At 38.6% G+C, this 27,239-nt stretch overlaps 3 protein-coding genes across 5 annotated transcripts in view; all 3 read left to right on the top strand.

Annotated features, from left to right (window-relative positions):
- LOC109054485 (cytosolic purine 5'-nucleotidase) overlaps positions 1-27,239 on the top strand; it is a 595,585-nt gene that overhangs the window by 135,949 nt on the left and 432,397 nt on the right. The gene's annotated exons all lie outside the window — the stretch shown is intronic.
- On the top strand, positions 44-4,690 carry rab36 (RAB36, member RAS oncogene family). Its single transcript, XM_042732331.1, has 11 exons — positions 44-155; positions 565-651; positions 1,060-1,151; positions 1,425-1,499; positions 1,846-1,947; positions 2,044-2,108; positions 2,925-2,976; positions 3,061-3,142; positions 3,884-3,974; positions 4,086-4,202; positions 4,292-4,690. The coding sequence occupies exons 2-11, from the start codon at positions 598-600 to the stop codon at positions 4,345-4,347; spliced, it is 786 nt and encodes a 261-aa protein (XP_042588265.1). The 5' UTR covers positions 44-155; positions 565-597; the 3' UTR covers positions 4,348-4,690.
- Positions 5,009-26,005, top strand: depdc5 (DEP domain containing 5, GATOR1 subcomplex subunit). 2 transcript variants are annotated; one of them, XM_042732310.1, is made up of 37 exons: positions 5,009-5,502; positions 5,590-5,677; positions 6,573-6,619; positions 6,720-6,805; positions 6,908-6,991; positions 7,077-7,126; positions 7,684-7,753; positions 7,836-7,914; positions 8,000-8,061; positions 8,165-8,234; positions 8,313-8,385; positions 8,465-8,568; positions 9,708-9,782; positions 9,872-10,006; positions 10,089-10,150; positions 10,244-10,317; positions 12,214-12,284; positions 12,405-12,440; positions 12,532-12,652; positions 12,921-13,150; positions 13,239-13,439; positions 13,626-13,761; positions 13,860-13,978; positions 16,813-16,863; positions 18,535-18,718; positions 19,592-19,749; positions 19,882-20,002; positions 20,091-20,258; positions 21,298-21,529; positions 21,626-21,759; positions 21,963-22,074; positions 22,600-22,662; positions 23,455-23,591; positions 23,684-23,764; positions 23,850-23,982; positions 24,064-24,169; positions 24,490-26,005. In XM_042732310.1, the coding sequence occupies exons 1-37, from the start codon at positions 5,433-5,435 to the stop codon at positions 24,747-24,749; spliced, it is 4,083 nt and encodes a 1,360-aa protein (XP_042588244.1). In that variant the 5' UTR covers positions 5,009-5,432; the 3' UTR covers positions 24,750-26,005. The 2 variants fall into 2 exon arrangements, with proteins under 2 accessions (XP_042588244.1, XP_042588245.1); XM_042732311.1 differs by lacking the exon at positions 24,490-26,005 and having other exon boundaries at positions 23,863-23,982; positions 24,064-24,141.

Raw genomic sequence — 27,239 nt, 5'->3', positions numbered from 1 at the left:
GTGATAAACGTACACAGGTTACGTTATTAAACAGCAGCTCCTGCACCACGTGACTGCGGGTTCCGGCTCGTGGTTGCTATGGCGATGACGGTAGGATTTGATGCGGAGAGTCAGTACGCCTTCGGCTAGAATTAGGCTGCGCTGCAGGAATATCCGTGAGTATACCAAACCTATTCATTTTATACAGTCTCAGCAGGTCTTAATGAGCTAAAACGACGATTATGAGTGTTTCTGAAGGATTTTTAACTGGATAAAATACGAACTACGCCGTTACAGCGCTATGTTGTGTTGCCAGCCAGATACAAAAAATGCAGCTCTGTTTATTTAGTGTTTATAGAGGAATGAACCTTTTTAACCATAAACATTTTCTGCAGTCTTTTGTATGCATTAACAGCATTTCTAGCATGTCTAAAAATAACAAAAATAAGGCTTTGCTGGATTGCTATATCTAGTATACACTTACTGTATAAAGTGTGCTATAGTAGTTCAGGTTGTTGATGTAACGTTAGAGTAAACACATACAGCAGGTTATCTGGTTGTGCTGACATTGTGTGTCTTTCACAGGCGAGTTTCCCTGGACAACCTGCTGACAAGACAATGCATTTCAGCCCTCCTGTCAGTAGAGACAGGATCATATCCACATTTCCAAAGGTACACAGTCTCAACTCACATTGTCAATTATTTATAGGCACTTTAAGGGAACTGATCATTCTGTGTCTGAAAAGGTTAAATCATCCGGTATGATTCATTTTGCAAGTCGTAGTGTACAGGAAATTCAGCAAGTGTTCTGTAAACTGTAGCCAGCACATCAGATTATTATATATTGAGAATGTGTGACATCCATAGAGGAGCCTCAGTGCAGCTGGATCTGTCAGGATCACAGGACTGCAGCTAATTCTGCTCAAATAAAAAGGCTGCTTCCTGTACTAGTTTTCTGCTTTGTACTGCTTCACAGTAGACCAGACAAAACTACTGTTTTTACTCACCTTATTGCCAAAACTTAACGTTTTTTATGATAAATTCATCAGCATTTATTAGTTCTGTTCGATTTTTCTGTAGTGTTATAATCCACAAGCCTGCCTACAAATAAAGGATGATTGGAATACAAAAGCCAAAATGGCTTGCCAAGACCGGACAGCACGTCAGCAAGGGTTGGTATACAAATTAATATATATTTACATTTATTATTTTTTTTAATTTTTCAAAATGTTTCTAAAGAATGATATTAATGTTTATTATTAATATGTTTTATGTTAGATATAATGTTAATTTATTGATACTGTTATAGATGAATTGTTATAGATACTGAAACATTACCGTCAAAAGTTTGGAATAATTATGATTATTCCATTTATACTGTATAAAGAGAAAGAGAGAGATTACTAGTCCATTTATTATGTAATCATATTCATATTATCTTCTAGGTTTGACAGGTTTAAGATGTCAAAAGCAGTAGTGGTTGGAGATCTCAATGTGGGAAAGACATGTTTAATAAACAGGTAAAGTGTATACAGGAGGTTTATTTAAAGGGATAGTTCACCCAAAAATGAAAATTCTGTCATTAATTACTCACCCTCATGTCGTTCCAAACGTGTAAGGCCTTTGTTCAACTTCTGAACACAAATGAAGATATTTTTGATAAAATCCGAGAGCTCAGAAAGCTCTTGGATTTCATCAAAAGAATATCTTAATCTGTGTCCTGAAGATGAACAAAGGTCTTATGGGTTTGGAACGACATGAGGGTGAGTAATTAATGACAGAATTTTTGGGTGAACTATCCCTTTAAATGATACACACTGTATTTTTCATGGACATTAAGTTCCATTATGTGTTTGCATATAATAGGTTCTGTAAAGATGTGTTTGAGAGAGACTACAAGGCTACTATAGGTGTTGACTTTGAGATTGAGAGATTTGAGATATCTGGGCTGCCCTTTTCTCTTCAAATGTGAGTAGTTTTTTCTGAATGATCTAAATAACATGTCTGTTTATTTAAAATGTTCATGTCTTTTATATTTGTTTTTGCACATTACAATATTTGCAGATGGGACACTGCTGGTCAGGAAAAGTTCAAATGCATCGCATCAGCATATTACAGAGGAGCTCAAGGTAAGATGCAGGTTCTCATTTAAAGGAACAGTTCACCCCAAAATCAACATTTGCTGAAAATGTATTTATCCTCAGGCCATTTAAGATGAGTTTGTTTCTTCATCAGAACAGATTTGGAGAAATGTAGCATTACATCACTTGCTCACCAGTGGATCCTCTGCAGTGAATGGGTGCCGTCAGAATGAGAGTCCAAACAGCTGATAAAAACATCATGACAATCCACAAGCAATCCACACCACTCCAGTCCAACAGTGAATGTCTTTTGAAGTAAAAATCTACATATTTGCAAGAAAAAAATCCATCATGTAGATGTTTTTAACTTTAAATCGAGAGAAAGATATGAATTTCTCTCTGTGAATCAGGAGAGAAATATGCACAGATCAAGTGCCATTTACAAGCAAAATCAGTCCAAAACTGTTAACAAATATGTCAGTAGATTCTGATGTGAGAGGATAATGGGATGGACATTTTCACTGGATTATTATGGCAACTGTTTAAAGTAAAAACACTTGAATGATGGATTAGTTTTCTTACAAACATGCAGCTTTTCACAAGACATTAACTGATGGACTGGAGTGGTGTGGATTGCTTGTGGATTATTGTTTTTAGCAGCTGTTTGGACTCTCATTCTGACGGCACCCATTCACTGCAGAGGATCCATTAGTGAGCAAGTGATGTAATGCTACATTTCTACATTGCTACATTTTTTGTATATATATATATATTTTTTTTTTTCTTTTTTTTTTCATTCCCCAAACAACAAATAACAAATACTGTCTAAAACCCCAATACAATTCTTTCTGTTTCTACTCTAAGTTATTATTACTGTCTTCGACATGGCGGATATCAAGAGTCTGGAACACACACAGTAAGTTAAACCTGTAGGAATGTTTTGAAAACTGAAAAGGTGTCAAGGAATTGTAATTGTAATGATTTTTTGTTTGTTTCTCAGACAGTGGTTAAAAGAGGCACTGCAGGAAAATGAACCAGACTCCTGTTTTGTTTTCATGGTTGGCACAAAAAGAGACCTCCTGGTGAGAATAGTCCCCACAGACAAGCATGCATATGTACACATACAACTTGTAGAAGCCATTAAAAGGGCCTTTCGCACCGCAGGAACATTTTCATAGTACCAGAACTAATTGTGGAACTACCCACTTTTGGGTGTTAGGGTTAGGGTTAGGGTTAGGGTTAGGGTTAGTACTGGACTGCCTTTTTGAGAACCAAATCACAACTGGTACTACCGTGACGTAAGTAGACATTGATTGGCCAGACGCGTTCGAAAACGCCCTCACCCACCATTATTTAAAACACTGTGTAACATACTGTAAACACTGTGTCAACTTATTTCGCAAGTGTGACGAACAGCGATAAATATACGGACGCTGAAGTGCAGGCACTTGTAGCAAATGTAGCACTGCCAGTTGTCGTTGGAGAATCTTAGTCCTCCTTTCCATTCTTTCAGTCGTTTTACGTATATGTCGACATTCCATGTCCATTATTGTGAAACTCGCGAGACACAACAAAAACACAGCTACGATCACAGCATCCTCCATCCTCCTGTTGTCAACGTTCTTCTTCTTGTTGAAAGCTGCACACAAATGACATCGCTGTCGACCGGCTTACGTCACGTCCTAGTACACACTCTCGGTGCGAATGCATCCCTTTAAATGGTACTGGGAAACAGTTTGCGCAAATACTTTAGTACTGTACATTTAGTTCTGGAACTAAAGCGGTGCAAAAGGCCCTAAAGACTCCTGCTGTCCTATTGTGAATCTGCAGAAGAGTGCCAGAGAACAGAGAGCGATGCCATAAAGATTGCAGCAGAAATGAATGCTGAGTTCTGGGCGGTGTCCTCAAAAACAGGTACATTCTGTTTATGTTCATATATATAAATGTACTTCATAGTTGTTGCTATGTCCATTACAAAAACTACAAGATAGGTAATACATGTAACTGTTACTACTTTGGGTTTAGGGGAAAGCATCCAGGAGTTTTTCTTTCGCGTGGCAGCTCTGGCCTTTGAAGATGCCATTCTGAAGGAGCTGGAGACAGAAATCAGCACTACTCAGATTGGAGATGGATGTATTCTCGGTAAAGATAGCGCTCTGAAATCATAAAACAACAATGTTCACTTATGTAAATGTTGTACTGAGTAAATGAATGTGGGTTTGTTATTTCAGATGATAAAGCACTGGAAGATGCACAAGAAAAACCAAAGAAGAAGTCCTGTTGTTGATCCGCAGTGGTTTAAGAAGAAGAACTAACCAATTTGTATTACAGGACAGAATAAATATTTAACCTAGTAGAAAACAAAGTGTTTTTGGTTGACATAACCAGCCTCTGAGTTGGTGCATCACTAATGTGCTCTCTGAGAGGGACCACCTTATCAGAACACACATAAGAGACTGACATCCGAGGTGATTTCAATCATTTGATATGTACTGTAGTATTAACGTCAGTATTTTGTACTGAGCATAAACTGCCATTTAATAATTGCATTGTATTTTTCCTTTTTTATTTCCTTTTTTATCTTCCTTTGGCAGACGAAATAAACATACATTATAATTGCACACAACTTATGAAATTGTTATTAGTGTTTGTCTTTACGTTAACCAAGCATTAAAACAATAAAACATATATATAATCAAAAAAAAATCATAATAAAAAAAACAAAAAACAACATAATAAAAACAAACCAACATTAAGAACAACCAACGGTTTGAACTTGTAGACTATTATTTGAGATTTTTCTACAAAGAAAGCAAAATACATCATAGCTTCTGAAATGGTGAGATCTTTGAAGTGTATATTATATTATATTCTTACTGTAAATGAGGCGGACTTATTCCTGACCGCTAATCTCCAATGCGCTAGGCGGCGCTGTGCATCTCTTTTATCACAAACCCGAAGAATACATTTTCCGCTTATTTCAGAAAACAGTACAAATGTCGCATTATTTTTGGCAGATATTAGTTAAGCTATGCGTTGTCAGTGTATAAATAAATATGGATCCTCTATCCAATGAACCTGTGTCTTACAATTAGAAGAAGTTTTGCAGAGCGTCCTCTCTGGGATCAGAAGCAGTGAGTCACGCGACTTGTAAACAAACAGGAGGATGACAGACTGACTTTCAGAAGTTTGATTGCGCGTCTTCGGTTTTAAGCACTTTGAACGTCTTTTAAAACTTTTGTTCTTGCATATCATGTCGATTTGAAAGCTGCAGAAATGAAGATATTGATATTCTGCGAACTTCAGCGCTGGATATTTCTTTGTTTGCAAATGTGAATGTGACTGACTGTAAGTTACATCTTCAAGACTACAATGACTGTCACCATGAAGGCAAACAAGTCCTACAAACTTGTGGTGCACAAGAAGGGCTTTGGAGGGAGCGGTGAGAATGTTCTTAATACTAAATTGGTTTTAGTTTATGACAGTGGCTCATTGTGCACGAATCTCTTAAGACTCTCTTTCTCCACAGATGATGAGTTGATGATGAATCCTAAAGTCTTTCCTCAGGTTAAACTGGGGGATATTGTTGAGATTGCACATCCAAATGATGAGTACAGGTGAGAGGAGCTGTCTGCTGATTCCAGGACATGTCACATTACACCCTAAAATCACTTGGAAAAACTACATAGTCCTAATTCTGTTAATTGAAAAATGAAATCTTACATTGAGTGTTTTAATGTATGTACATCTTGAAATAAAATATTTAATAAATTACTTGAAATAAAATACATTTATGAACAGTTTTTATTTTTCTAACTGAAAAACAAATAAAACTGAATAAAACCTATATATCCTACATATAAAAAAAAATGACATTAATATAATTTCTGGTTATTCTCACAAAAATATGTCACATTTCATCCTATAAAAAGTTACAACACAATCTAACATGAAATGTTGTAATATATATTCATTACAACATTGCATGTTAGATTGTGTTGTATGAATATATATATATATATATTCATATATGTAAAATTGTGTTGAATATATATATATATATATTCATATATGTAAAATCAAATGTTTAAATATAATATATTTATTAACAATTTTTTTTTAACAAAAACAACAAAATTACTAACACTTTTAACTAAAATTATAAAGAAAACAGAAAATATGAAATTTAAGGCTAATTAAATGTATTAGTAAAGTAACAATGTTGTCTTCTATATTATACAGTATTGTATTTTGCATGGTACATAAGTAGCAGTTTATTTTACAGTCCTGTTCCTTGTGTTTTTTATAACAATGATAATAACTGGGTGATAACTAGGTATTAACCCTGCACCTACCTCTAAACCTAACTTAACCTTTGTAGTTACCTTGTCCTACCCAATAGTTTCTGGGGTAAGTACACTGTAAGTACACATGCTGTCAAATAAATTGGAATCGGTATATTAATGTATTCACCGATAATAATTTGGTTTATAATTTCTGTCTTTGTCTTAGTCCTCTGCTGCTGCAGGTCAAGAGTTTGAAAGAAGACCTGCAGAAAGGTGTGTTTAAAATTAGCACTTATTTTTCTGTACTAGTAATTGATTGGCTTTATCTTAGTGTTCATTTTTTAAATGAATTTTCTCTTTTTCCCGCAAACAGAAACTGTCAGTGTAGATCAGACAGTGGCTCAGGCCTTCAAACTTCGCGCCTACCAGGACGTCATCATCAATATTGTGGACCCAAAGGTATTTTATACAGAAATACACTTTATTGCACAGTCCTACTATTTTATTTAAAAGACTGTATTTAAAACATATCACAACCAAACAACATACTGAAATTTACAGGATGTGACTTTGGATCTGGTGGAGCTCACCTTCAAAGATCAGTATATTGGACGAGGAGACATGTGGAGACTGAAGAAGAGCTTAGTGAGTAGATAAGATTCAAATCTGCATGGGATGTTTATTTTTGATGCCTTGTAATGATCTTTATGTCTCTGTGATGCTCTTTCAGGTGAGCACATGTGCGTATGTGACACAGAAAGTAGAGTTTGCAGGAATCAGGTAACACCATCCATTATTACAGGCTGTCTGGATTGATTCTGATTGGTCAGTTTAAGTATTTTACAGTCAGAAGTATATGTATAATAACTTATACACTACTGTTCAAAAGTTTTGAGTCAGTTTTTTAATGTTCAACAAAATAAGCATTCTATTAACAAAACAAAAAATAAACAAAAAAAATTCAAAAACATACGCCTTTTTCCTGTTCTATCACGGTTTCCACAAAAATATGAAGCAGCACAACTTTTTTCCAACGTTGATAAAAATAAAAAATGTTTCTTGAGTAGCAAATCTGCATATTAGAATGATTTCTGAAGATCACGTGACACTGAAGACTGAAGTAATGATACTGAAAATACAGCTTTGCATCACAGGAATAAATTTCATTTGAAAACATATTCAAATAGAAAACAGTAATTTTAAATTGTAGTAATATTTCACAATATTACTGTTTTTACTGTAGTCTCGGTAAATGAAACCATTTAAAATCTTACTGAACCCAAACTTTTGAACAATAGTGTATGTCTTACTAAATAACCGTTTTATTATGGTTTCAGGGCCCAGGCCAGTGAATTGTGGGTAAAAGGAGAGAAGGTCACTTGTGGCTACATTAGTGAAGATACAAGGGTGAGAAAGTTTCTATGGAAATTCAAGTTGTGTTACTATCCATCACTATAAATTTTTTTCTCCACATGTTTTTTCCATCTAGGTGGTGTTTCGGTCCACCTCTGCGATGGTTTATATATTTATTCAGATGAGCTGTGAGATGTGGGACTTTGATATCTATGGTAAAGAGACCATTTAACCGTTATGTATATTTGAAGAGTAAATCTTTTTTTTTCAAGATTTTTAAGCTGCTGTCTTCATTCGCAGGTGATCTTTACTTTGAGAAAGCTGTCAATGGTTTCCTCTCAGATCTGTTTGCTAAATGGAAAGTGAGTGTCAGCTCTAGTAGTAATGTTATCTGCACAGTATAGCTGATTATGACCCTAAGTTCTTTAGCACTATGGGATTATTAAAATATATACATTTTTCTAGGAGAAGAACTGCAGCCATGAGGTTACAGTGGTGTTGTTCTCTCGTACCTTCTACTCTGCCAAATCACTGGGTAAGTGTTTCATATTTAAACTACTTGGGTTTTATGATTTGAATAATAATAATTGACTATGTATCTTTCTTCATGTAGAAGAGTTCCCAGAGCTCCAAAGAGCATCAGTCCGTCAAGACCACGAGGGACGTTATTATGAGGATTTCTACAGGTCCAGAAGTTCTCTAAGCATTAAGAATGGCAGCATTGTAATAGCTGAAGCAGCAGTCCTTATTTTCATTCTCTTGCAGGGTGGTCGCCCAGAATGAAAGGCGTGATGAGTGGACATCTCTGCTCATCACCATTAAAAAACTCTTCATACAATATCCTGTACTCGTGCGTCTTAAAGGAGCAGGTGCGTATGCAGTCCTGTTATACAGTATAGTTATATATATATATATATATATAATTAATATTGTGAAATACTATTATAATTTAAAAATAATTTTTTTCTATTGTAATATACCGTATATTAAAATTAGAGCTGTCAGTTTAACACGTTAACTTAATTAATTAGTTATGAAAAAATAACACAATTAAAATATTTCAATGCAGTTAACGCACTGGCCCTGCCCCCAGACCTGTATGTTATCGTACATTTCATACAGTTGCCTGTTGACAAATATGATGCAGGGTAACAACTCCATAAATGCAGTTATGCCCTAAAATTCAAGATATTGGGGCAGTGTTTAGTTTCTGAATGAATCCGCGTTTTGAACTAATCGTGTGAACCAATGATTCAAAGGCCCAATCATAAAGAGAGCCATTTACTGAATTCTTGAATGAATCAGCCGTTTGAACGAATCGAATGACTCATTAAGACATTTCCTGCCACCTGCTGGCAGTTTTAGTTTCTTATTTAGAGTATTATTTCATTTCATATTTTAAAAAAAATGGGGGTGGGGGGGACTTGAAAGGGATAGTTCACCCAAAAAAAATTAATTAGGTCATCATTTACTCAAACCTGAATGACTTACTGTCTTTTGTGGAACAAGAAGGTATTTTGAAGACAGTTTGTAACAAAAAAATTCTCAAATTGTCTTATGTTCCATAGTTGATGTTAGGCTGTTGCAGCCTTATGTGTTATACATTTTATGTTGAATCAAATAAAATATTTCTTTATAAAGCTACTATTTGTAATGTCTACTTAATAGTTTCTCATTTAAAATAGCTTTAAATAATCTTTTGTGGGTATTTTCACAGCCAAATGATTTTGTTTTTCGATTAATTACATTAATTAATCAACACATCACATGTAATTAATTAGATAAAAAAATGTAATCGACTGACAGCCCTAATTAAAATGCAATTTATTCCTGTGATGCAAAGCTGAATTTTCAGCGTCATTACCCCAGTCTTCAGTGTCACATGATCCTTCAGAAATCATACTAATATGATGATTTGCTTTTCAAGAAACATTTATTATTATGATCAGTGTAGAAATAGAAATAGAAAATGGCATTATTGAAACGTCAATGTCTTTTGTTATTGCAGATGGATTCCTGTGCGGACACAATTCCACTGCTGCTCAGGGAAATTATCTGGAAGCTATCAACTTGTCTTTCAATGGTTTGTAATTGCGCATTTAGTCTAAAGTCCCACAGCACTTCAGTAGAGCTGTTTGTCCTGATATCAGTGTCCTGTTTTGTGTCTTTCAGTCTTTGATAAGCACTACATCAACCGTAACTTTGACCGTACGGGCCAGATGTCAGTGGTCATTACTCCAGGAGTGGGTGTGTTCGAGGTGGACCGCTTACTCATGATCCTCACCAAACAGCGCATGATTGACAACGGTCAGTGAGTGTGCTGTATATTTCCTTGTTTGTCTTGTAGCACAGAGCAGTGGACACTAATGGTATGATATCTTTCTAACAGGCATCGGTGTCGATCTGGTATGCATGGGAGAGCAGCCCCTCCACGCTGTTCCACTCTTCAAGGTTGGTAAAGACCGTATTAGGTTTAGCATTTGAGTGTTAAATCAGATATGAAAATGGGGTGAATTTTTATTTTTTTTTGTTTCATTTTATTAGTTACATAACCGCGCAGTGCATGGAGACTCTAGAATTGGTGATGACTACAATCTTCCTCATTGGATCAACCACAGGTGAGATTTGAGAGTTGTTGCTATTGACTGCTAGGTGTTTGCTGGGGTATACTAACTACCCAGTACACCTTACACCACCTAGCAGTCGGTAGCAAGTTAAAAGAGCCAACACTTAAGTCTCAATCATGTAGGCTTAGGTTCGTCCTTTTATCAAAAGATTGCTTGCTAAAACGATAATAATAAAACATCACTCATGTTCATATCACATAGGTTGTTATTGATGCACCATTCTGAGAGTTCAGCCACCTCCTCCCTGTAGGCAGACTCGTCACCATTTGATATTAACCCCACCACAGTGGGGTCATCTGCAAATTGAATGATTGTGTTTGTGCTTGGGTTGGTGTGCAGTCGTGGGTGTATAGTGAGTATAACAGAGGACTCAACACGCAGCCTTGTGGAGCTCCACTTCTGAGACTCAGAGCGGTTGAGTGATGGCCCCCTCAGCCTGACAGTTTGTGTGTGGTTTGTTAGAAAATCCTTTACCCAGAAACATATGTAATCACTGACACCCAGGTTAAGCAGTTTGGTGACCATGAGTGTTAACTGCGGAACTAAAGTCCACAAACAGCATCCTTACAAATGTTCCCTGGTGCTCCAAATGATTCTGTGTGGTGTAGAGAGCTGCGTTGATGGCATCATCAGTTGATCTGTTAGCTCTGTATGCATACTGATGTTGGCCCAGGGTGGAAAGAAGGGATGATTTAATGTGTAATGAGTACCAGCCTCTCAAAACATTTCATCACAGTGAAAGTGAGAGCCACAGGTCTGTAATCATTAAGACTGCTGATAGCTGTTTTCTTGGGGACAGGTACAGTGGTAGCAGACTTGAGGCAGTTGGGGACAGTGCATGTTGAAGGAGAGGTTGAAGATGTCACAGAAAACCTCTGCCAACTGTAAAATATTTTTACTATTTAAAATAACTGTTTTCTATTTGAATATATTTTGAAATGTAATTTATTCCTTCAAATCCAAATCTTAATCATCAATAATCAATTCACAAGACACATCATAAATCATAAAACAATCTAATATTCTAATTTGTTGTAAAACATTTATTATTATTATTATTCTTATTATGTTGAAAACAGCTGAGTAATTTTTTTCAGGTTTCTTTGATGAATAGAAGAACAGCATTTATCTGAAATAGAATTATTTTGTAACATTGTAAATGCCTTTTGATCAATTTAAAGCATCCTTGCTAAAAAAAAATAATTACTATAATTCAAAAAAGATTTGTGTGTTTGTATGTATATATATATATATATATATATATATACTGACTGCAAGTTTTTGACTGGTATAGTGTATAATGTTACAAAAGCTTTTTATTTCAGATAAATGCTGATCTTTGGTTTTTAATAATAAAAATAATAAAAAAAAAAAAAACTCAACCAACTTTATATAATAATAATAATGATGATAATAATAATAATGATAATAAATGTTTCTTGAACAGCAAATCAACAAGGATCATGTGACACTGAAGACTGGAGCAGTGATGCTGAAAATGTAGCTTTGATCACTGGAATAAATTACATTTCAGTTATTTAAAATAGTAAAAATATTTCACAATATCTTTGTTTTTGCTGTATTTTGAATCAAATAAATGCAGGCTTGGTGAGCAGAAGAGACTTCTTTAAAAACATTAAAAATCTTACTGTTCAAATCTTTTGACTGGTAGTTTACAGTATACTGTAAATATATACTAATTACTGTTATTATATTTTAAAATATTGTTTTGGTTGTTAGTTTCATGAATTCATTTCGTTAGATAACATTTTTAATAATACATTTCCAATTAATAGTATGAAAGAATATTGTAATAATATTTTGGGTCAGATCAGCCACCCTAGGTTAATGCAGTTGAGCTCACTATAATAAATATGAATTCTACAGCTTTTACACATCAAAGAGCCAGAACTCATGCAGCTGCTTCACACCACGGATCAAGCTGGCTGGAAAAAAGGTTAGAAATATTGCACTTTTACTGACAACACCTTGTGACGTAACATTTTTATTATGAGAACAACTTAATGTTTGTAAAACTGTTAATGAAGCTGCTATCACTCTGACTCTTTCATTTTAAGCTCATGCTGAGAAAGCTAAAAGCAGCAAAGATCACTGTAAGTAGGTCACTAGTAGGTTTTATATTTTAGTTCAAGATTGTGTAAGGGTTTGCTGTGATCTGACTTGAGCTAGATTTGTCTTTCTCAGCCCTTGGTTCACCAAAAGATGCTGAGAACAGCCTGCTGATCCAGGTGGACTATGATGCATATGATGCGCAGGTCTTCAGGCTTCCTGGACCTTCCAGAGCTCAGAGGTCCACCAACTTCAGGTACATTAAAAGAATAAAAATCCTGTTATCGTTCTTCATTTTTTGGGTGAACCATTCCTTGAATTGTGACTGCAGTGTTACAAATCTGCTTGCTTGGAGCTTCTGGCTTGGAAGACACTTCATGTTAGGATTGGAGATGCACCAAAATTACCCAAAAATATTGAAAATTAATTGAATACATTTATGGATAGCTGAGATCGTTGACAGAAAAGGTGACATTTAATTAGTGTGTCAGGGCTTAAAGTTCTCCGGCACTGTGTGTTGTCAGGTCGAGTCGGGAGAGGGAGTCAGCCAGCAGGAAAAGTTGGGGCTCAACAGATGTTGGTGGAGGTTTAGTGGGCAGCTCTCCCCCAACCAGGCCTACAGGACCAGAAGAACAGAGGAGCCTGGCATCAGATGATAGTCTGAGCCACATCTCCAACATCCTGCTCATCCCACGCCCGGCTCAGGGCCAATACGAGGTCAGCAGCTCCCTTGGGTACACCAGCTGCACAAGAGGTACAGAACCGATCAGAGTGCACCTGTGTGTTGATGTAGACCAAAACATCTGGTTGATGTTTGCTACTAGTTGTCTGTCTCATTGCAGAATTGCTAGAAAAGATGGTAGAATCCCAGAGAGACTCCAGTGCTCCAGGCCGCTTCACGGTGGGAAGCGCTGAGTCCACCCTGCACATACGGCCTGGTGGTTACACACCGCAGAGGGCCCTCATCAACCCATTCGCCCCCTCACGCATGCCAATGAAACTCACCTCCAACCGCCGCCGCTGGATGCACACATTTCCTGTGGGTAAGTGATATACTGCAGCTGCATTCTGTGGTCAAATGTTTTGCATAATGACAGTGCTGGGTAGTAACCAATTATGTAACCATGTTAACCGTTTTGTAAACAGACAAATCTGCCCAGTACTGTATAATGACTGCTAAACTAGAAACTGTTCTCTACATGTTTTATATAATATTGTGTGGATGTTAGGTCCTTCTGGAGAGGCAATCCAGATCCACCATCAGACGCGACAGAACATGGCAGAGCTGCAGGGCAGTGAGCAGAGAGACCCGGCTCGTACCTCTGCCGAACTGCTGGAACTGGCCTATCACGAAGCTACGGGAAGGTCAGTCACGTACGCGAGTAAGAGGTTATTTGGAAAGGGAAAATGTACCAATGTGATAAAGCTAGAGACTAATAATGGTGTAAATGTATGTGTTTTAGCAAACGGACCGCATCCCGTCATGCAGGAGAGAATGGACTGTATATCACGGGTGTTCCTGATAATGTCTCTGGAAGCCCAGCTAGTAGCAACAGCACTGGTGATTTATTTTCACTTACAGGTGCTGGTCATATAATTAGAATATCATCAAAAAGTTGATTTATTTCACTAATTCCATTCAAAAAGTGAAACTTGTATATTATATTCATTCATTACACACAGACTGATTCACACAGACTCATTATTTTGATGATTATACGATTCCGATGATAACTAAGGAAAATCCCAAATGTTCTATTAGAATATTGTGAAAAGGTTCAATATTGAAGACACCTGGTGCCACACTATAATGAATTAACTCAAAACAAAAGGCCTTTAAATGGTCTCTCAGTCTAGTTCTGTAGGCTACTCATGGGGAAGAATGCTGTATAACTGAAAACTAAGGAAAATCCCAGGTTCAGTATCTCAGAAAATGTAAATATTACTTAAGACCTATTTTTTTTGAAATCTTGGCCAACTAAAAAGTGCGAACATGAAAAGTATGAGCATGTACAGCACTCAATACTTAGTTGGGGCTCCTTTTGCCTGAAATACTGCAGCAGTGCGGCGTGGCATGGAGTCGATCAGTCTGTGGCACTGCTCAGGTGTTATGAGAGCCCAGGTTGCTCTGATAGTGGCCTTCAGCTCTTCTGCATTCTTGGGTCTGGCATATCGCATCTTCCTCCTTCACAATACCCCATAGATTTTCTATGGGGTTTAAGGTCAGGTGAGTTTGCTCCTGGCTCAAGTGGTAAGAACAGGCGATACCATGGGGGTTAAACCCCGGGAACACATGGTTAGGTAAAAATTGGCACTAGTGTGCAAGTCGCTTGCCAAGTCCTGTAATGCAGAAAAATTGAGTGATCTGGCCATCTACAGGGATAAAGTTGGTCCTTAAACAGCAGGAAGCATGACTGTATGCTCCAGGTAAAAATGAAATCTGCATCTCCATAAAGTTGGTCATACGGAAGCATGTGTTGACGGCTGCGTGGACCTCATAAAAAACACAGTGGACCAACACCAGCAGATGACATGGCACCCCAAACCATCACTGACTGTGGAAACTTTACACTGGACCTCAAGCAATGTGGATTGTGTGCCTCTCCTCTCTTCCTCCAGACTCTGGGACCCTGATATGCAAAAGGAAATGCAAAATTTACTTTCATCAGAGAACATAACTTTGGACCACTCAGCAGCAGTCCAGTCCTTTTTGTCTTTAGCCAAGGCGAGACGCTTCTGACGCTGTCTGTTGTTCAAGAGTGGATTGACACAAGGAATGCGACAGCTGAAACCCATGTCTTGCATACGTCTGTGCGTAGTGGTTCTTGAAGCACTGACTCCAGCTGCAGTCCACTCTTTGTGAATCTCCCCCACATTTTTAAATGGGTTTTGTTTCACAATCCTCTCCAGGGTGTGGTTATCCCTAGTGCTTGTACACTTTTTTCTACCACATCTTTTCCTTTCCTTCGCCTCTCTATTAATGTTCTTGGACCCAGAGCTTTGTGAACAGCCAGCCTCTTTTGCAATGACCTTTTGTGTCTTGCCCTCCTTCTGCAAGATGTCAGTGTTCGTCTTTTGGACAACTGTCAAGTCAGCAGTCTTCTCCATGATTGTGTAGCCTACAGAACAAGACTGAGAGACCATTTAAAGGCCTTCGCAGGTGTTTTGAGTTAATTAGCTGATTAGAGTGTGGCACCAGGTATCTTCAATATTGAACCTTTTCACAATATTCTAATTTTCTGAGATACTGAATTTGGGATTTTCCTTAGTTGTCATTTATAGTCATCAGAATTAAAAGAAATAAACATTTGAAATATATCAGTCTGTGTGTAATGAATGAATATAATATACAAGTTTCACTTTTTGAATGGAATTAGTGAAATCAACTTTTTGATGATATTCTAATTATATGACCAGCACCTGTATATAATCTACTATTATACACTGGCCCTAAAAAAAGATATTTATACAGATTATGAATGTCAGAGTGATTGAAGCTTAAGTGCTGATTCTTTGTAGTTAAACAAAAATATGTAGCATGAGAAGGGTAGTATGATTCTCAAATCTATGATTCTTAGGACTCTTTGAGGCTATTGAGGTTCTTTGTAGCAAATCAAAAACATACAATGTGACCAGTATAGTCCAAGTCCCAAACAAAATAATCTTGTAACCTGGTTCTTCATTGTGAATCAAAAATCTTATAGTGTGACTGGTGTAGTCTCTTTCCTGAATGAATGAACATACATGAGTTGGTCCTTTGTAGGAAATCAAAGACATAAAACACAACTTGAGTAGTCTGAGTCCCAAACAAATGACTCAAAATACATTCAGTGAATGATTCCCATGAACCAGTCCGTTTAGGTTCTTTTAAGACTTAAATCAGTGTGATTACTGACTTTTTCTTCATATGATTAAAGGTGCAATTATGAGTTAAGGAATGAATTGAAATAAAAATTGCAATAATTAATTTGTCAATATTTGTTACTCAAAACTATTAGTTCAACCAGAAATGTCCTATATCCAGCCTCAAGTTATTCCAAACCTGTATTCGTTTCTTTCTACCGCTGAGCCCAGAAGAAAATATTTTGAAGAATGTTGGTAACCAAATCAACATTCTACAAAATATCTTAGCTGAAGTTTGGAACAAGTGGAGGGTGAGTAAATGATGACAGAATTTTCATCTTTGGGTGAACTGCCCCTTTAATGCCATTGGCAAGAAACCAGAATCATATGAGAGAAATCAGAATTCTCTGCTATATGACATTCATACATTATTAAATATGACCAGTGATTACTTCTTGGGGCCACTCTGTAGTTTTTTCCCCCCTAATTTTTATTACAATATTTGATCATCAAATGACTGTTCTCTCTGAAACCAGATGTTGAGTTCATGTTGTTACTGCTCTTGTTTTATAGGAACACCAGTGAACCGTGGTTCTTTTGAGGATTACTCCAGTCCAGATCCGAGTGAGTTCTTCCCCATCATTGAAGAAAACAAATCACATCTCCAGTATCCATTCAGTCCCACATGAAGAAAAATTTGACATATATTGACCCTCAGAGATATACATTTGTTAGCTGCAATTACTTAAATACATTTATATTTCAATGGGGAAGGCTGGGATTTATTGGTATTTAAGTCTTTGCTTGTACCTTTGATTTTGACACTTTTGGGTTAGTAACTTCAAATCAGGTGTGCCTTTGAGGGAATTTCTGTTCTTTATCTTTGTATAAGGTTGTTTGGGTATCTCGAGCCAGAGCGGTAGATCATAGTTGAGTGGCTGTGTTGTTTATGGGTGAAAGTTTGATGAGCGAAAAAGGTGGTCCACAACTTCTGAGGGAATTCACTAAACAGTTGCGCAACTTGAGCATTTGTTAACAATTTGTTATTGTCTTTTTCAATTATGGGGTAAAGGGGTTAGGTTAAGCTAGCATGCTAATTGGCTATTGATGTTCAAAAATAAGAATAATGCATTTGTTTCATTAGTGTGCAGGCCAAGTTAGCTTGCCAGTCGGCTAGAGATATTCGCAAATAAGTATTGAATGTTTGTTCCAATAGGCTGTAAAAGGTATAGGCCAAGCTAGCATGCTAATGGGCTAGTGATATTAACAAACGAGAATTGAACATTTGTTCAGTTGGGGTTTCTTAGGTGTAGGCTAAGCTAACACAGTAATTGGCTAGTGATATTCACAAATAAGAATTGAACACCTGTTCCAATAGTGTATGAAGGGTGTATGCTAAACTAGCACATTAATCTGCTAATGATATTCACAAATTTTGAACATTTGATATTAGGGCCATAGGATAAGCTAGCATGCTATTTGGCTAGTGATATTCAAAAATAAGAACTGAATGTTTATTCAATAAGTGTGTTGGCTAAGCTAGTATTTTAATTTGCTAGTGATATTTACAAATAAGACTCCTCTAACATAGATAGCCGACAGAAAAAGATGTGTTGAGTGTAATGACAGTGAACTGAATCAGGTGCAAAAACGATAACTAAACATCGCTAGCATTGTGCGCAATTCATTCTTAGTGAATTCCACCTCAGATTATAATGGGATTTCTGGCTTTCTCTCTGTACCATCTTTCCCTGGGGATTCCTCTATTTCCAAAATTCCCCTTTCTCTTTAATCAAGTATCAAACTTCAGTTCCCTCCTGCTCACAAGCTTTGTAACCCTCAATAAAATCACCAATCACGAGAATGAAAAATCACACTGCCACACTCTCACGCATGCCTTGCCTGAATGCTTCAAGTACTGGTCGTCTTTTCTGCCAATTCTGTGTTTGTACAGATGGCCGTTCACACTTATTACTCATCAGTGATGTCACGATGCTCACAGTGCCTTTAGTGCATGTTAATTTTGCACGTAGTGTTCACTGTAATTTCAGTTCAATTACGACAATGATGGTAACACACTCCTTTTTCTTTTCCCACTTTCTCCTTGTTCTGCGTGTTGGTATGTGAATGCCTGAAACGGTTCATCCTCTCTTCTTCTGCCTCTTTCTCTCTCAATCTGCTAATTTTCAATCGGGCCTTACGTGTGAATGTGTATGAATGCGATCTGTTACGTCCATGTGGTACGTGTGTCATGCACTGTGGGACGCTGTGTGTGTGTGACGGGGGTGCCCCTAGTCCTGCTGCTGTCTGCCCCTCCAACAGTGCCTAGTTTCTGCTGCACGGTTGGGGTGGACTGGAAGTCCCTCACCACTCCCGCCTGCCTCCCGCTCACCACGGATTACTTTCCCGACCGCCAAACCCTGCAGAATGACTACACAGAGGGCTGCTACGACCTGCTGCCACACACTGACCTGGAGAGGTACAAAGACATTAGGGGTTAGGTGGTATAGGTAAAAAAAAAAAAAAAAAAAACTTTAGTGTTTTATGCACTATATACTGTTGGGCCAAAAAAAAAAAAAAATCTCTGTTTGGATTAAATAAGCAAATAGTGAACAATCTAGAATTGGATCATTATTGCAGTGATTAATATGTTTCTGGCATGTTGTATATTTTCCAAAATTTTGTTTACCCTATGTGATACAGTGTGTAGATTTTCATTTCTTAAACAACCATGTTGGAAGACGTACCCATCTCCATATTCCAGGATGACAATGTCAAGATTAATTGGCCCTGAACTGTGAAATAGCGGTTTACTTGAGGAGCACGAGGAATCATTTTCTTGCTTGAATTTGTCACCACAGTGTTTTGAGCTTAACCCCATTGAAAGTCTTTGGGATGTGCTGCAGTCGAGTTCACAAGAGTGGTTCAATTCTCCCAATGTCAATACAAGATCTCGGCAAAAATGTATGCTTATTAACTCTTCCATAAGAGAATTGATTTTAACTGTAGCTGTAACAGACCTACTGTGAGCTATGAGGTTGTTAATGGTACATGCTTAATGGTACATGCATCAGCCCCTATTATTTTAGCCATTTAAATAAGCATGTTTGTTACCATTAAACTATACTCATGATTCTACAAAAAATGTCCACTAATCGAAGAACTTAAAAAAAAAAAATTGTGCCAAAAGAACACTTTAGCACCCACCTATTAACATGAAGCACTAAGAATGAGTCTATCTGCCTAGAAAAATCCAAAAATCTCTCAAGTATTCTCAGACTTTGATCCCCACTGTAGATTTCATGTATATTGAAGATCTTAGTCTGAAATTAATGTCCTTAATCTTCTGTAGACGTGATGATGAGTCTCCAGTGATGACGGCCCATCAGGTGTTTGAAGAGTTCATCTGTCAGCGACTGATGCAAGGCTACCAGATCATTGTACAGCCTAACAGGAAGCCACAGCTGGCTATATCCCCGCCCCTCAGTAGCAGTCCCCTTTATTCCCGAGGTACATCCCCTTCTGCACCCCCCCTACTCCCAAAGCTCTGCATACTAGTTGGATTTTGAAAAACTGACTAGTCTTGTTATAAATCATGCTCCATTGTAATGCAGGTAAGAGATTTAAAGGTATGCTTTTCAGGGCTGGTGTCTCGACGCACACCAGAGGAGGAGGAGAGTGTTTACTGGCTCAGTATGGGAAGAACCTTTCATAAAGTCTGCCTTAAAGATAAGATCATTACCGTCACCCGTTACCTCCCAAAGTTAGTTTGTTTTCAGTCATTCGGTTTCAATTTACAGTATGTTATTTGTTCTTCTAGAAATGCCCTTAAGTGTATTTTGTGTCTTTAGGTATCCCTATGAATCCACACAGATTCAGTACAGCTACAATCTGTGTCCTCCACATGCAGACACCCACTTTTTGCCATTTTGGGTGGAGTTCAGCCACGAGCGGCTGGAGGAGTACAAATGGAACTACCTGGACCAGTACATCTGCTCTTCTGGTTCAGAGGACTTCAGGTGGGGCTTGGTGATTTTTGAAAAGATGCAAAAACTACAACTACATATTGTACAAACTTGTCTTATACATATTACGTGCTCAAAAATAATACGAGGAAAATTCTTTTAGAAAATCTCAAAAGTCAAGGTAATTCAAATTCAGAATGACTGAAGGTATCCAGTCTCATCTGCGTCCACTCCATCCAGCTATTTTTAGCTGAACTAAAACAGTTCGTGTTGCTGCTTGATATTGAAAGTTGGTGTGTCTTATATTATTTTAATGTATTATCTTAATCATGAGTACACTGGTGTGTAGTGCAAAACGTTTTACTGTTTACTGCACGTTGTTATTCTCCTCGTTATTTACATATAGCGGCTAATGAACCGGAAGACTCACCCATAGGCTTACTTCCGCATTGAAGAAAAAGGTGGATAACCCCAGTAGAATTTTATTAACTATAAATGTTCTTTAAAAACAACAGCATCTTTCAACCTGTCACCATGATGCAAACATGAGATATCAGACATACAGTAGTAGTTTTGACAGGTTTTTTATTCGATCGCACTGCTTTTCCATTGTTTTTTCTGTGTAAATGTGATGCGTTTGTCTCGTCCATGAAACGCCATTCTAAAAACACTGCGCTCAAGTTAATAGAAGTTCACTCCCATCTTCTTGCATGTATTACCTATTACACTGCCACGTCGCATCTTTGTCAAAACAAAAGCGCCGTGTGAATGACGGCCAGTGCTAAATTTCTGGTACTTCACAGAGCGTGTCACACACGATCGGTTAATCACGTGTGCCGACATGCAGTTGGATCTTTCTTTTCTCTTTTCTGTTATCACCAGCATATTGAGAAAGTGTCTAATTCTAACATTTGGTAATATTTCTATTCAAAATCGCGATTCCTTGATTCTAAAAAATTAAATTGTGGCAAAACAGTAAATTGGAATTAATCGATTAAATCGGGAACTTCAGGGCAACTGGCTTTACTAATACCATGGCTCTGACGCAAAAAAGGCAGATGCCCATAAAATCCCGTTCCTCTCTCTTCCACAGTCTTATTGACTCTCTGAAGTTCTGGCGCACGCGCTTCTTGCTTTTGCCAGCGGGCGGAGCCAAGCGAGTGGCGGATGGTGAGGGTCACTGGGACGTGTATGGGGAGGGAATGGGGGCAGGGCGGGATGGCCTCTCTGGCACTGGCGACTGGTCACTTTTGGACGGATTTATCCGCTTTTTGGAAGGCCTGAACAGGATTCGTCGCCGTCACCGATCTGATCGAATTATCCGCGTAAGTGCACAGCTAACAGGATAAGCACAAATGATCATTAAAGGGATAGAACCACTCATCAGGGTGATACAATTACAATTACTCTGTTTATTACAGAAAGGAGCCACCATTAAAGGCCTGCAGGTGACAGGAGCCCTCTCATCCTACAACCCGGAGCCCATATTGCCCCCTGTGGGCAAAAAAGGCACCTCTGCCCTCTCTGCACTCCTGGAGCTGGATCAGACACAGAAGTGAGTTGTGGAGGCAGATATTGGCAAACCAAACAAAATAAATTACCACAGTGCTACATCAATGGGAAACAAGTGTTTGTGCATGCCAGAAACAATGAGATTTTTTGAGCCTTTTATCTAGTGCCGCATATGGTAAGGGTTTTATAAAATGCCAGAGATTCCAGGATTTTTTCTAATGCTGGTGAGATGTCTTTGATCTGCAGGAGTTTAGAAGAGCAGCAGCTTGCTGCTCAGCATGGTGGGAAATCATGTGGTCCTTTCAGTGAAGCTGCCAGCGTTGCCCTAACAACCACCTATGTCGATAGCCCCCGTAAGGTGAGAGCCCAAGGCAGACCGCAGAATGGACTGTGCTTTCGTCTAGTTCCTGGCTTCCTGTGTGCCTCTTTGTGCTTTTTAAGTGGGAAAGAGAGCTATTATATTTGTGCAATGTGTTTTGCTTGCTGGCTTTTTTGTGTAATTTTCACCGTTGTCTGCTTGGTTTAAAGACTGATCACAGTGTTTGAAACAGAATTAAAAGGTAGTATTAAATGCAACTATTATAAAATGCCACAATAATGTAATATCGGGGGTTAATATGTGATTAGTTGCATAAAAGTGTAATTAATACAATTCAACATTTTTAGTCAGTTAACAGTCCTGCTTTTCATTTAGTTCTTTATGTCTTCCTATTGTCTCAATACTGAATCATGGATATTATTTGCAGTGGGTTTATGTTTTCTTGCTCCTTCCTTGCCTCTTTTGACCTTTGCCTCTTCCTCTTCCATTACTGCCTTGTTCTTGCGCTGATCTCTGGGGGTTATTTTCTCTCTTTCTGGTGTTTTCCTCCTAAAATGCTGACAGGATGCTGCCTTCATTTTGGACTTTATTCGTAGTCCACGTTCCTCCTACATCTGTCACTCTCAGGTCAGTCACTGCCCTCTCTCTGCTCTGTGAAAGCCGTCTGTCTCTCTCAATGCGCGTGTGTGCGTATAAACCATGTGTGCATGCCTGTGTACTTGTCCAACCTCTCACTGGCATTAAAATGTGAAGGTTGTTGTTTCTATTTGGTGTTTTTGTAGTCATTCCTGTTTGTCCGTGTACCCATACTCAATATAACATAAAATGTCAAAGCCATATTAGATTCACTTCATTTAACATCTTAACCACTAAAAGTTCTGCTGTAGTGTTAGACTGCATCACTCCTGTTGTCTAATGGAAGAATGCATGTGCACTTTTCATTTAATCTCACTTCACATCCTGAGTACATTTAGAGTACTGCTAATCTCACGTAGCCAAAACAGATTTTTGTCTAGCAGCATATAGTAACTGTTTCATATTGCAGCTAATTCTGGCCAGGAACAGATGGGACGAGGCCATCTGACCAACAAGTAAAGCGAGTCATCACATTTTGCTTTTTTTACTACATAATACCACCCTTATGATACAACAGTTATGGACAAGCATGCAATAAAGTGGTAAATCAGTCAAATAATGCCATAGTGGTTTACAAAGTGAGGTTACATCAAAGAAATTGATAGAAAATTTGTGTAGACAAGTACCGAATATTTCCTATGTAAGATGCATTCCTGCTAGTCACTGGATGCAGATAGCATGAGGATATCTCAGCATTTTGCACCCCTTGTCAGTCCTGTGCAGTGCTGTTTTTAAACTTGTTTCCATGAAGATATTTTGACACATTCCCACTGGGTTCCTTAGCTGCCAGCTGAACACGTTTCAGCAAATCACATAGAGGGAGGGTTGCTGGACAAAGGAGGCAACCAACCAGGAGAGAGAACATCAGCTACATCCCAAGCCACAGGAGACCCAACCCCAGGCACTGGTGCAGAGATTGGGTAAGAGAATGCCTTATCTTATTCCGGACATGTCAGAACATGACTTCATCTATATTCAAATCAGAACTTGCCACTTTCATGTCGCATTACAGTGGGCAGTCAGGATCCAGTGGATTGAGTCTTTCCTCATCTTCCACACTAATGGAGATCCTGGAAGCCATTAAGCATCCCATGTGAGAGTCTTTGAATTCTCAATTATTTATTAGTGTTCTATTATGTCACCCATGTGTGATATAAATTGACTTCCTGTGCTTGTAGCACTGGAGTGCAGCTTTTGCCAGATCAGAGGGGCCTGCCTCCCAACTGCTTTGTCAGTGCTGAGGTTGTACATTGGCTGGTCAGCACTGTGGAGAATGTTGCCACTCAAGGCATTGCAGTAGAAATCATGCAGGTAAAATTGAGAACATTGCAAAAGTCATAGTAGTCTGTGTTTGTATTTAAAAACTTTACCATCTCGATGATGCTCCTTTAGAAAATGCTGGATGAAGGTCTAATTACGCATGCCTCTGGTGATGCCATGCGAACATTTGTCTATGGGTTCTACCTCTACCGGATTGTCGACAAAAACAATGACAAGGGTAAGAATCGACTTGTTTTATCAAGATTACTTGGCTAGTGGTTGCCAAGTTTCTGCAGGTTGCTAGGTTGCTGCTAGCCATTCTTACTGTATATAACTGTATCAGTGGAGATTCACAGCCAGTGCTATGCAAAGCAACTGGACTTCGTTCATTTCATTTTCAATGAGAAGTTGCAATATCCGGAGTACACAAGTCAGTGATCCACAGGGATCTGTAGTGATCTCCAGATCCCGTGAGCATCACTGTCTGCAATCCCATTGATAGCATGACTGTGTATGGTGCTTCTACCCTTCATGAAAACAGACATCTATTCCCTGCAGCCCCTACGACTCAGCTACCCCCCGCAGGAGCCAATGCATGGTCTGCCGCAGCTTTGGAGGACTTCGCCCTGTTCCAGAAAAAGTGGTTTGAGGTGGCCTTTGTTATAGAGGAACGTCGGCCCTGTGACTTACCTGCCTTCCTCCTGCCCTGGTTGCCCAGCCGGCCAGCCTCGTATGCAAGTAGGCATAGCTCCTTCAGCCGCAGCTTTGGAGGACGCAGCCAAGCTGCTGCACTGCTAGGTACACACAGCCGGCTCTGATCCCAGAGCAGCCATGCTCCGCACCTTAAGGCAGTATGCCATACTCCCTCCCCCGAAAGTTCTGGAAGGGCTAGTTGGGTGAATGAGTCACACAAAGTCAAATCATTTCTTCTCATATTACTAAAGCATTCAGATATCATCTGCGCCATCTACTAGTCAACCCAACATCAATGCGCAATTGGAAACTTCTGCAACTCAACTAACATATAAAGAGTGACATTGCAACAACATATTCTTTTCAGGAAACACCGCTTTTGACTCAGCCACTTCCATCAAGAAATTGTACTTATGCAAAATTAATCATTATCTGACTTTGTGTGACTCTTCTCCATTCTGGCACTGCATGCTGTTGTAGAAAAGTAGGACACCTTTATTTCATCCTGTTTATTCCAGCAATGGCCAAATCATGTCGATGACACCTTGATTCCCTTTCTGAATGATTGATGTAGACTGTGTTTGTGATTCTGCAATTATAACAATCCCAATTAGCCATCAATCGGTGTCACAGTACATGCGCTCTTCAAATAGCATGGTTACATGTATTCTATCCAATCAGGGCACAATTGCTTTGCAAGCTGTTCCAATCAGAGCATGGACTGATGCCCCAATACACCAATCAAACCGCTGTGTTGGGTGGGCCTAAATGATGTCTTGTACACCAGTAGTGCATGTGGTAAAGTAGTGGCTGTGGTCCAGTAGTGCTGTGGTATGGGTTCTTCCTGCTCTCCTCCATCTGTCCTGTTCCCGCTGGATGAGTGATGTTCCTGCATTGTTCCCAAACCCGAGCAAAGCTTTTCTGACAACCCATTGCCTTTCTGACTTTGCTTTCAGCTTTCAGTGTTTTCCTGCCATAGAAGCTTCATACGTCCTACATGCTTTTAATACACTGCATGATGGAAAATCACCCTAGATCTCAGAATCGTTAGTTCATTCCCAATTTTCATTACAGATGTCATGAGCACTAATTGCCATAAACTCTTTTATCGCAATTACTCTCCATTGACCCATTAAAGGTCTTAATAACTCTATGCCTGACAGTTGTCATTTCATCCTTTTGGCAATTTCTACCCTCTCTCTGTCTTTCTCGCTCTGTTTTTGCCCCTCCCCTCTCAGCTTCCACGATTCCAGAGCAGAAAACAGTCACCTTGGATGTTGATGTCAACAATCGCAGTGATCGGCCTGAATGGTGTAGTTGCTATTACCATGGCAACTTCTCCCTCAACGCTGCCTTTGAAATCAAGCTGCACTGGATGGCTGTTACTGCAGCCGTACTCTTTGAAATGGTAAGCATAGGATGAGCAGAGTTTTAAAAATCTTGAATGAGGTGAAGAGGTGTTTATACTATCGAGGAATATCAAGCATAGTCAACCAGATGCATGTAGTTAACTACTATCAACTAAGGGCGCAAGCATAATATCTAAGGTTGAGGCATAGTCCTAAAGCACTGGACTCTTCTTTTTCAGGTGCAAGGCTGGCACAGAAAGGCAGCATCTTGTGGATTCCTGCTTGTACCTGTGTTGGAGGTGCCCTTTGCTTTGTCATCGTATCTATATGGTGACCCTCTCCGTGCTCAATTGTTTATCCCCCTAAATATCCAGTGCCTGCTGAAGGAGGGCTGTGATAACCTGTTTGAGGGTGAGGACAGAAAAAGTAACAGATTGAATGGTGTGATGGTTTTAGAAGTCCATATATATTTGTGAATGCGTTGTCTCTGTTTGATGTTTGCACATTGCTAAGCTAACACTGAAATCCTAGATTCTCAGTGCAAAAATATTAAGTAAATAGTCTGTTTTGGTAATTACTGACTTTTGAATATGTTTATGATAGTGCTTTCAAATGATTTTCACGGTTCTTCTTTCATAGAATTTGTCTCAATATCTTAGAACTGTCTTTGTCATTTTATGTCAAGTAAAAGTTTGATATCCTCCATTACGGCACTTCTGTACTCGTTTAGGGTTTGAGCCAGAGACATACTGGGACAGAATGCAGTTGTTTCAGGAGGCCATACTCTCCAGGTAAAGAGCGCGTAGAATAATTATTTCTCGTTGAGTGCATCTAGTTTATTTCTAGTTAAATCTATTTATCAAGGTGTAATGGTCCTGTGTTTTTCCTCATTAAAACAACTTCCTTTCTTCTTTGAAGTTTGGCTTTGTTCATGACAAATTCTCAGCATCGGCTTTTAACTTTCCATCAGAGAATAAACCTCAATACATCCAATTAACAATAAAAATCACTTATTAACTAAATAAACCAAACTATCACTACTACTCTATCGTTATCACTTTCAATCTTTTCGTCTTGCTCTATCGTTATCACTGTCACTCGGGAATGTTCATCTCTTGATCCAGGTACAGTTTTTCTTCAGCTGCCTTACTCAAAAAGGAAATACTCTAGTGGACAGCGGCGGCGCCGTAACTCCGCTACTTCCACCAATCAAAGTCTGTTTGGTTCTGAGGAGCGAGTGGGCTACAACTGGGCCTACAACACCAT

Source organism: Cyprinus carpio, chromosome B10, assembly GCF_018340385.1.
Source record: "Cyprinus carpio isolate SPL01 chromosome B10, ASM1834038v1, whole genome shotgun sequence".
Classification (NCBI taxonomy): Eukaryota; Metazoa; Chordata; class Actinopteri; order Cypriniformes; family Cyprinidae; genus Cyprinus; species Cyprinus carpio.
The sequence above is the reverse complement of the archived record's forward strand: the minus strand, read 5'-3'. Positions and strand labels throughout refer to the sequence as shown.

Coding starts and splice junctions, on each gene's coding strand:
- rab36 (XM_042732331.1), top strand. CDS start 598: ATGCATTTCAGCCCTCCTGTCAGTAGAGACAGGATCATATCCACATTT. Junction 1,152..1,424: donor CGGACAGCACGTCAGCAAGG/GTTGGTATACAA, acceptor ATTATCTTCTAG/GTTTGACAGGTTTAAGATGT. Junction 4,203..4,291: donor TGGAGATGGATGTATTCTCG/GTAAAGATAGCG, acceptor TTGTTATTTCAG/ATGATAAAGCACTGGAAGAT.
- depdc5 (XM_042732310.1), top strand. CDS start 5,433: ATGACTGTCACCATGAAGGCAAACAAGTCCTACAAACTTGTGGTGCAC. Junction 10,151..10,243: donor ACGCTGTTCCACTCTTCAAG/GTTGGTAAAGAC, acceptor TCATTTTATTAG/TTACATAACCGCGCAGTGCA. Junction 13,440..13,625: donor GATGCACACATTTCCTGTGG/GTAAGTGATATA, acceptor TGTGGATGTTAG/GTCCTTCTGGAGAGGCAATC.